Raw genomic sequence first — 10,688 nt, 5'->3', positions numbered from 1 at the left:
ATGAATAGAGAGATGGTGTTGAAGGAAGTGGAGAGGGACAGACTTGAGAGGATGAAGAGGGAGGAGAAGAAGGAGCATGCAAAAATAAATCAGATGAAGGATGAAGAGTTGCTGTTGATGGATATTAGAATGAGGGAAAGGGAGAGAGAGATGGAGGAGGAAAGGAGGAGGTTAATGGAAAAATCTGAGAGGCAAAAGGTAGAGAAACAGATGGCGCTCCAGAAGAAAAGACAGGAGGAGAGAGACAAGTGGGAGATATCTGAAAAGAAGAGAGTGGAGGAATGGAAAGAGTTTTACTGGAAGGAAGAAGAAAACCGAAAGGAAGATGCATGGATGAAAGCAGAGAGGAAGGCAACGAGAAAGGTGGAAGAAGCAAATAGAAAGGTGGAAGAAGCAAAGAGAAAGATGGAAGAAGCAAAGAGAAAGGTGGAAGAAGCAAAGATAATGATGGAAGAAGCAAAGAGAACGGTGGAAGAAGCAAAGAGAAAGGTGGAAGAAGCAAAGAGAAAGGGGGAAGAAGCAAAGAAAAAGATGGGAGAAGAACAACAGATGCTGAAAAAGCAAGCCAGGCTAACGGAGACCCTGAGCGATAGAAAAAGAAGAGACGGGGAAGAGAGAAAGGAAGATGAAAATAAGTGTGTGAAGGAAGCAAGGGAAGGAGACAGGAGAGAGCTCCTGAAAGAAAAGAGACTAAGTGCAGAAGAAAATATGACACACATGGAGAAACAAATGAGAGAGCTGGAGGTCAAAGGTAAAAAGGAGAGGGAATAGACAGAGAATAAAGTGTGATATGTGAGGTTAGCTTCAACACCTTAACTTATACTGTCTGTTTCCCAACTCCCTCTCTCCCAGATTCCTCCATCTTCTCAGCTGGTGCTGAGGTCAAACAGACCCAGTGCAAAGGTCATCTTAGTTTACAGTTATTTTGTACATTGAAAGTGTTATACAACTGCACACATGGAGTGTGGTATTAACATCCTCCATTTTCCTTTGTCTTGTCAGATGTCTCCATGGTTACTGCAACTGAGTCAAAGACTCTGAACCCTCAGAAGGACCAGCCAGCAAAGTGCAAAGGTAAAGACCAGGGCCCGGTTTCCTGATAGCGATGGAACTTAAGCTTACTAGTGTTTTAACGATGTATCGTTTTTATAATGGCCGAAGATGTAAAAAATTACAGACAGTGTAGCCTACAAATAGAAGTAAATTGACTGAACATGAAATTGATTTCAATATGATTGAAATATAGGCCTATACAGCCTACTGGATTTATTTTCTAATGCAGTCATCTCGGTTTTCAGTTGAAGCATATTTTTATCCTTCGCTTGTTGAATTGCAAAGATATTGGCAACTTTTGTATTTGTAGTCAACTTCCTGCCGAAGTTATAGTCAGTCACAGAGAGACAGATAAACAGCTTGATTCTATGTTTAGCAGATGTCTTCTGTGTAGAAAGTGACGCGGAAGGGCAAAAAATTATCTAACAACGCATTTAGCTGTCTGATATCAGTGGAGTTTTCTGGTTGAATCACCCTTCTTTCCACCCAATTTTGTTTTTATGTGATGACGTTGAATCAACATCTCTCTCTCTCTCTCTCTCTCTCTCTCTCTCTCTCTCTCTCTCTCTCTCTCTCTCTCTCTCTCTCTCTCTCTCTCTCTCTCTCTCTCTCTCTCTCAGAATTCTCTGTGTTTTCCACGAGCAGTCAAGGCGTGGCCAAGGTCCCCCAGGTTCTGCAGGTCAAAGTGAGTAATAAAAGTGAGAGTGTCCAAAAGAAAGATGGGAATGACAAAGTAACAGCGCCAAAGACAGAGGCAGAGCTCCTTATGGACAAATTTGAGAGGATGGCAGAAGAGGAGAGAATTTGGCCTTGTCAGAAGGATAGGAGAGATAAAGACCAGGCCAAAGAGATAGAGGGAAAGAGAAAGGATAAGGAGGTGCTGTCTAAAGAAGAGCAGCGCAGGCTGAGGAATGAGAAGGCCTTACAGGAACACCTGGACAGGGTAAAGAATCCGGAATTGACAGGCAAACAGACCAGACAACCACAATGTAAAGGTAGGACCAGGCAAAGTGACAAGGGACTCAAACACAAAACATTTCATTCTCTGTGGGTTAAAAGCAAAGAGCACCATCGTGCTCTCCCTAAAGTTAGGTTGGTGCGTAAAATCCTTAAATTCAAATAAGCAATAAAGTGTGATGGTCCGCACTCAAAAAGATGTCGCAGAAAGCTGACGTCATTTTTTTTGTTTTTGTTTTTGTCTTTTTCACTGCATGAGGGATAGCGTACACAGATGTTTCTGCTTTGCATCCTTCAGGGTGGTTTAGCATTACGTTGTACTCAGACGATGCCATCTTAATCCCCATGGGGAGGCTAATAAAACTGTATTACATTTAAGTAACAGCAGTGTATCTCACTAAGGTACTGAGTTATGTGTGACTACTCCTCTGGTGCATTGAAACAGCCTATAGGACTTAACTCTACTTTTACTGCTGTGTGTTATTGTCCTATCAAATCTCCATTCATATATATTCCTTTTCTGTCCTTAGATTACTCTATTTTCACTGCATCAGGGCTAAAGAGCAAGGACCCGCATGATCAACAGTCAGCAAAATGCAAAGGTAAAACATGAAGGGGGATAGAGAGGGACATACTTTTCACAAAGAAGAGCTCAATGATTAAAGTTCAGAATGTGAAGTAAGCATGAAATCCTTCAGTATGTTTATCTATCTCTCTTCTTTCCCACCTCTCTCTGCAGATTTATCCATCTTTTCAGCTGATGCTCAGACGCAGCAGTGCAAAGGTAAGAAATAGGAGGGGTGCAGCATTATGAATTGCTGTGTCATATAAGACCCACTACCCACTGGGCACAAACTGGTTGAATCACCCTTCTTTCCACCCAATTTTGTTTTTATGTGATGACGTTGAATCAACATGGAAAACTGCTTGGATTTGCAAAACGTCATCAATGTAAAGGAATTTCAGTAATGTTTGTATTTTTTTCACCCAACTTTTAACCTAAATCCAATGACAAGGTTCACATTTATTTGATTTCACGTTGAATTCACGTTAGTTGACAATTCAGTCAAATGTAAATCAAAACTAGATGTTGAACTGACGTCTGTGTACAGTGGGAATCGAACCCACAACCCCGGTGTTGCAAGCTCCATGCCATACCAACTGAGACACACTAGGCTCTAAATAATAGCTATGATGTTTATTTCCAATCTCTCTCTCTCTCTCTCTCTCTCTCTCTCTCTCTCTCTCTCTCTCTCTCTCTCTCTCTCTCTCTCTCTCTCTCTCTCTCTCTCTCTCTCTCTCTCTCTCTCTCTCTCTCTCAGAATTCTCTGTGTTTTCCACGAGCAGTCAAGGCGTGGCCAAGGTCCCCCAGGTTCTGCAGGTCAAAGTGAGTAATAAAAGTGAGAGTGTCCAAAAGAAAGATGGGAATGACAAAGTAACAGCGCCAAAGACAGAGGCAGAGCTCCTTATGGACAAATTTGAGAGGATGGCAGAAGAGGAGAGAATTTGGCCTTGTCAGAAGGATAGGAGAGATAAAGACCAGGCCAAAGAGATAGAGGGAAAGAGAAAGGATAAGGAGGTGCTGTCTAAAGAAGAGCAGCGCAGGCTGAGGAATGAGAAGGCCTTACAGGAACACCTGGACAGGGTAAAGAATCCGGAATTGACAGGCAAACAGACCAGACAACCACAATGTAAAGGTAGGACCAGGCAAAGTGACAAGGGACTCAAACACAAAACATTTCATTCTCTGTGGGTTAAAAGCAAAGAGCACCATCGTGCTCTCCCTAAAGTTAGGTTGGTGCGTAAAATCCTTAAATTCAAATAAGCAATAAAGTGTGATGGTCCGCACTCAAAAAGATGTCGCAGAAAGCTGACGTCATTTTTTTTGTTTTTGTTTTTGTCTTTTTCACTGCATGAGGGATAGCGTACACAGATGTTTCTGCTTTGCATCCTTCAGGGTGGTTTAGCATTACGTTGTACTCAGACGATGCCATCTTAATCCCCATGGGGAGGCTAATAAAACTGTATTACATTTAAGTAACAGCAGTGTATCTCACTAAGGTACTGAGTTATGTGTGACTACTCCTCTGGTGCATTGAAACAGCCTATAGGACTTAACTCTACTTTTACTGCTGTGTGTTATTGTCCTATCAAATCTCCATTCATATATATTCCTTTTCTGTCCTTAGATTACTCTATTTTCACTGCATCAGGGCTAAAGAGCAAGGACCCGCATGATCAACAGTCAGCAAAATGCAAAGGTAAAACATGAAGGGGGATAGAGAGGGACATACTTTTCACAAAGAAGAGCTCAATGATTAAAGTTCAGAATGTGAAGTAAGCATGAAATCCTTCAGTATGTTTATCTATCTCTCTTCTTTCCCACCTCTCTCTGCAGATTTATCCATCTTTTCAGCTGATGCTCAGACGCAGCAGTGCAAAGGTAAGAAATAGGAGGGGTGCAGCATTATGAATTGCTGTGTCATATAAGACCCACTACCCACTGGGCACAAACTGGTTGAATCACCCTTCTTTCCACCCAATTTTGTTTTTATGTGATGACGTTGAATCAACATGGAAAACTGCTTGGATTTGCAAAACGTCATCAATGTAAAGGAATTTCAGTAATGTTTGTATTTTTTTTCACCCAACTTTTAACCTAAATCCAATGACAAGGTTCACATTTAGTTGATTTCACGTTGAATTCACGTTAGTTGACAATTCAGTCAAATGTAAATCAAAACTAGATGTTGAACTGACGTCTGTGTACAGTGGGAATCGAACCCACAACCCCGGTGTTGCAAGCTCCATGCCATACCAACTGAGACACACTAGGCTCTAAATAATAGCTATGATGTTTATTTCCAATCTCTCTCTCTCTCTCTCTCTCTCTCTCTCTCTCTCTCTCTCTCTCTCTCTCTCTCTCTTTCCCTCTCTCTCTCTCTCTCTCTCTCTCTCTCTCTCTCTCTCTCTCTCTCTCTCTCTCTCTCTCTCTCTCTCTTTTCTCTCTCTCTCTCTCTCTCTCTCTCTCTCTCTCTCTCAGATTTCTCTATGTTTTCCACGAGCAGTCAAGGCGTGGCCAAGGTCCCCAGGTTCTGCAGGTCAAAGTGAGTAATAAAAGTGAGAGTATCCAAAAGAAAGATGGGAATGACAAAGTAACAGCGCCAAAGACAGAGGCAGAGCTCCTTATGGACAAATTTGAGAGGATGGCAGAAGAGGAGAGAATTTGGCTTGTCAGAAGGATAGGAGAGATAAAGACCAGGCCAAAGAGATAGAGGGAAAGAGAAAGGATAAGGAGGTGCTGTCTAAAGAAGAGCAGCGCAGGCTGAGGAATGAGAAGGCCTTACAGGAACACCTGGACAGGGTAAAGAATCCGGAATTGACAGGCAAACAGACCAGACAACCACAATGTAAAGGTAGGACCAGGCAAAGTGACAAGGGACTCAAACACAAAACATTTCATTCTCTGTGGGTTAAAAGCAAAGAGCACCATCGTGCTCTCCCTAAAGTTAGGTTGGTGCGTAAAATCCTTAAATTCAAATAAGCAATAAAGTGTGATGGTCCGCACTCAAAAAGATGTCGCAGAAAGCTGACGTCATTTTTTTTTGTTTTTGTTTTTGTCTTTTTCACTGCATGAGGGATAGCGTACACAGATGTTTCTGCTTTGCATCCTTCAGGGTGGTTTAGCATTACGTTGTACTCAGACGATGCCATCTTAATCCCCATGGGGAGGCTAATAAAACTGTATTACATTTAAGTAACAGCAGTGTATCTCACTAAGGTACTGAGTTATGTGTGACTACTCCTCTGGTGCATTGAAACAGCCTATAGGACTTAACTCTACTTTTACTGCTGTGTGTTATTGTCCTATCAAATCTCCATTCATATATATTCCTTTTCTGTCCTTAGATTACTCTATTTTCACTGCATCAGGGCTAAAGAGCAAGGACCCGCATGATCAACAGTCAGCAAAATGCAAAGGTAAAACATGAAGGGGGATAGAGAGGGACATACTTTTCACAAAGAAGAGCTCAATGATTAAAGTTCAGAATGTGAAGTAAGCATGAAATCCTTCAGTATGTTTATCTATCTCTCTTCTTTCCCACCTCTCTCTGCAGATTTATCCATCTTTTCAGCTGATGCTCAGACGCAGCAGTGCAAAGGTAAGAAATAGGAGGGGTGCAGCATTATGAATTGCTGTGTCATATAAGACCCACTACCCACTGGGCACAAACTGGTTGAATCACCCTTCTTTCCACCCAATTTTGTTTTTTATGTGATGACGTTGAATCAACATGGAAAACTGCTTGGATTTACAAAACGTCATCAATGTAAAGGAATTTCAGTAATGTTTGTATTTTTTTCACCCAACTTTTAACCTAAATCCAATGACAAGGTTCACATTTATTTGATTTCACGTTGAATTCACGTTAGTTGACAATTCAGTCAAATGTAAATCAAAACTAGATGTTGAACTGACGTCTGTGTACAGTGGGAATCGAACCCACAACCCCGGTGTTGCAAGCTCCATGCCATACCAACTGAGACACACTAGGCTCTAAATAATAGCTATGATGTTTATTTCCAATCTCTCTCTCTCTCTCTCTCTCTCTCTCTCTCTCTCTCTCTCTCTCTTTTCCCTCTCTCTCTCTCTCTCTCTCTCTCTCTCTCTCTCTCTCTCTCTCTCTCTCTCTCTCTCTCTCTCTCTCTCTCTCTCTCTCTCTCTCTCTCTCTCTCTCTCTCTCTCTCTCTCTCTCTCTCAGATTTCTCTATGTTTTCCACGAGCAGTCAAGGCGTGGCCAAGGTCCCCCAGGTTCTGCAGGTCAAAGTGAGTAATAAAAGTGAGAGTATCCAAAAGAAAGATGGGAATGACAAAGTAACAGCGCCAAAGACAGAGGCAGAGCTCCTTATGGACAAATTTGAGAGGATGGCAGAAGAGGAGAGAATTTGGCCTTGTCAGAAGGATAGGAGAGATAAAGACCAGGCCAAAGAGATAGAGGGAAAGAGAAAGGAGGAGGAGGTGCTGTCTAAAGAAAGAGCAGCGCAGGCTGAGGAATGAGAAGGCCTTACAGGAACACCTGGACAGGGTAAAGAATCCGGAAAGGACAGGCAAACAGACCAGACAACCACAATGTAAAGGTAGGACCAGGCAAAGTGACAAGGGACTCAAACACAAAACATTTCATTCTCTGTGGTTTAAAAGCAAAGAGCACCATCGCGCTCTCCCTAAAGTTAGGTTGGTGCGTAAAACCCTTAAATTCAAATAAGCAATAAAGTGTGATGGTCCGCACTCAAAAAGATGTCGCATAAAGCTGACGTCATTTTTTTTGTTTTTGTTTTTGTCTTTTCACTGCATGAGGGATAGCGTACACAGATGTTTCTGCTTTGCATCCTTCAGGGTGGTTTAGCATCATGTTGTACTCAGACGATGCCATCTTAATCCCCATGGGGAGGCTAATAAAACTGTATTACATTTAAGTAACAGAAGTGTATCTCACTAAGGTACTGAGTTATGTGTGACTACTCCTCTGGTGCATTGAAACAGCCTATAGGACTTAACTCTACTTTTACTGCTGTGTGTTATTGTCCTATCAAATCTCCATTCATATATATTCCTTTTCTGTCCTTAGATTACTCTATTTTCACTGCATCAGGGCTGAAGAGCAAGGACCCGCATGATCAACAGTCAGCAAAATGCAAAGGTAAAACATGAAGGGGGATAGAGAGGGACAGACTTTTCACAAAGTATTTGATGGCACAGTGCAAAGCTAAAAAGGACGAGAGATCTAGAGAGAGGGAGACAAAAAATGACGAGAGAGAGAAAGAGAGAGAGACAGAGAGAAAGAGAGAGAGAGAGAGAGAGAGAGAGAGAGAGAGAGAGAGACAGACAGAGAGAGACAGAGACAGAGAGAAACAGAGAGAGAGACAGAGAGAGAAACAGAGAGAGAGACAGAGAAAGAGAGAGAGAGAGAGAGAGAGAAACAGAGAGAGACACAGAGAGACATAGAGAAAGAGAGAGAGAGAGAGAGAGAGAGAGAGAGAGAGAGAGAGAGAAAGATAGAGAAAGAGCGAGACAGAGAGAGAGAGACAGAGATAAATTCATTATTAGAGAGCGGACCCCATACTTCGCTGCCATATAGAGCACTTGGTTCTATAACTGATTGAGACAGATTCTAATTGTAATTTCGATTTTAATATTCCTTTTAATGGCTCTTCTTGCTTTGTCTCTCAGCTCATTCACAGCCATGTGAAAGCTACCTGTGTTGCTGATATTTAGTCCTAGATACGTGTAATTTTGTAATTTACGTAGAATTTATATTTGTCATCCTGATTTCCTTACCTTTTTTGGAATATCATTATATTCATTATTTTTTTAGATTAAAGGTCAGAGCCCAGGTCTGACAGAACCTGTGCAGATGATCTAGATGCTGCTCTAACCCCTCCTAAGTGGGAGACAGTTGCACCAGGTCATCTGCGTACAGCAGACACTTGATTTCAGTGTTGTGTAGGGTGAGACCAGGTTCTGTCGATTCTTCTAATGTTTTTGCCAATTCATAGAGGTTAAATAGTGTTGCACTTATTGGGCTGCCCTGTTTCACTCCACGTCCCTGAGAGAAGAAGTCTCGGCTTGTTGCCGATTTTAAGTTGTTTTTAGTGTACATTGATTTAATAACATCATATGTTTTCCCTCCAATACCACTTACTATTCGTTTGTAATAAAATACCTCAGTTCAAAATTGAATCAAATGCTTTCTTGAAGTCTACAAAGCACGAGTAGATTTTGCCTTTGTTTTGGTTGACTTGTTTGTCAATTAGAGTGTGGAGGGTGTAAATGTGCTCTCTCTCTCTCTCTCTCTCTCAATTCAATTTCAATTTAAGGGCTTTATTGGCATGGGAAACGTATGTTAACATTGTCAAAGCAAGTGAAGTAGGTAGTAAACAAAAGAGAAATAAACAATAAATATTAACAGTAAACATTACACTCAGAAGTTCCAAAAGAATAAAGACATTTCAAATGTCATATTACGTCTATATACAGTGTTGTAACGATGGGCAAATAGTTCAAAATTCTTTGTGGGTCTGTGTAATCTGAGGGATTCCACCTCATTTTGTGGGCAGTGCCTACGGCGGCCTCTCTCAATAGCAAAGCTATGCTCACTGAGTCTGTATATAGTCAAAGCTACACTCTCACTCACACACTCTCATACTTTTTATACTGGCCCCACGTGGGAATCGAACCCACAACCCTGGTGTTGCAAGCGCCATGCCATACCAACTGAGACACACTAGGCTCTAAATAACAGCGATTATGTTTATTTCCAATCTCTCTCTCTCTCTCTCTCTCTCTCTCTCTCTCTCTCTCTCTCTCTCTCTCTCTCTCTCTCTCTCTCTCTCTCTCTCTCTCTCTCTCTCTCTGATGGTATTAACATCCCCCATTTTCCTTTGTCTTGTCAGATGTCTCCATGGTTGCTGTAACTGAGTCAAAGACTCTGAACCCTCAGAAGGACCAGCCAGCAAAGTGCAAAGGTAAAGACCAGGGCCCGGTTTCCTGATAGCGATGGAACTTAAGCTTACTAGTTTTTTTAACGATGTATCGTTTTTATAATGGCCGAAGATGTCACAAATTACAGACAGTGTAGCCTACAAATAGAAGTAAATTGACTGAACATGAAATTGATTTCAATATGATTGAAATATAGGCCTATACAGCCTACTGGATTTATTTTCTAATGCAGTCATCTCGGTTTTCAGTTTAAGCATATTTTTATCCTTCGCTTGTTGAATTGCAAAGATATTGGCAACTTTGTATTTGTAGTCAACTTCCTGCCAAAGTTATCGTCAGTCACAGAGAGACAGATAAACAGCTTGATTCTATGTTTAGCGGATGTCTTCTGTGTAGAAAGTGACGCGGAAGGGCAAAAAAGAATCTAACTATGCATTTAGCTGTCTGATATCAGTGGAGTTTTCTGGTTGAATCACCCTTCTTTCCACCCAATTTTGTTTTTATGTGATGACGTTGAATCAACATCTCTCTCTCTCTCTCTCTCTCTCTCTCTCTCTCTCTCTCTCTCGATGTCTCTATATTTGCAGCTGGGAAAAATCGCTTTGCTACATTCTTGAAAACCCTTGTTTGCAGAAAAAATAAGGCATAATGCATAGGTAAGAGAGGAGAATGTTACAACTCAGAGAATGTTAAAGCTGATGACTGAAGTTTGTTTGACACACAGTATTACATGATTCTAACAATGATACCTTTTTGTATTTTTTCCAGTTCCTGACGTTTTCCTTGCTAACAAGTGACCTCTGCAATTTTACAAATATTTTCTGAAATTCATTCTCATTCTTTCCCTTGTTTTCTATATCCATTTCTATATAAAATACTTCAAGCATTATAAAATAATAAAAATAATTTTAGCATCAAATGTTTGTGTGTGCACATTGTTTTTAAGGGTCAGGTCAAGACCAATTCTGTGTTCTGTGTTTTGCTAGAGAGAAACTGTATGGATATTAGCCCAGATTCCTAACCTCTAGTTTTGCCAAGACTTTCAAAAAAAAATTGTCACCAGCCTTAGATTCTCCACAATTATTTTGTCGCATTAGACTTGATAGATATGCTAAGAGAATTGAGCATGCCAGAGAAAATGGTCTCTAATGGTCTCTAATGTATCCACAGTTTT

At 41.1% G+C, this 10,688-nt stretch overlaps 1 protein-coding gene and 1 long non-coding RNA gene across 2 annotated transcripts; both read left to right on the top strand.

Annotated features, from left to right (window-relative positions):
- On the top strand, positions 1–5,121 carry LOC121540074 (trichohyalin-like). The gene is made up of 10 exons (XM_045207639.1): positions 1–751; positions 853–903; positions 1,003–1,074; positions 1,674–2,048; positions 2,541–2,612; positions 2,750–2,794; positions 3,333–3,707; positions 4,200–4,271; positions 4,409–4,453; positions 5,054–5,121. The coding sequence occupies exons 1-10, from the start codon at positions 1–3 to the stop codon at positions 5,119–5,121; spliced, it is 1,926 nt and encodes a 641-aa protein (XP_045063574.1).
- Positions 5,122–7,058: 1,937 nt separating this feature from the next.
- LOC121587204 lies at positions 7,059–10,393 on the top strand. The gene is made up of 5 exons (XR_006657477.1): positions 7,059–7,149; positions 7,641–7,712; positions 9,466–9,537; positions 10,102–10,170; positions 10,283–10,393. It is a non-coding gene; the product is annotated as an uncharacterized LOC121587204 (long non-coding RNA).
- The last annotated feature ends 295 nt before the right edge of the window (positions 10,394–10,688 follow it).

This window comes from Coregonus clupeaformis, chromosome 26 (assembly GCF_020615455.1).
Source record: "Coregonus clupeaformis isolate EN_2021a chromosome 26, ASM2061545v1, whole genome shotgun sequence".
In the NCBI taxonomy this organism is placed as follows: Eukaryota; Metazoa; Chordata; class Actinopteri; order Salmoniformes; family Salmonidae; genus Coregonus; species Coregonus clupeaformis.
The sequence above is the reverse complement of the archived record's forward strand: the minus strand, read 5'-3'. Positions and strand labels throughout refer to the sequence as shown.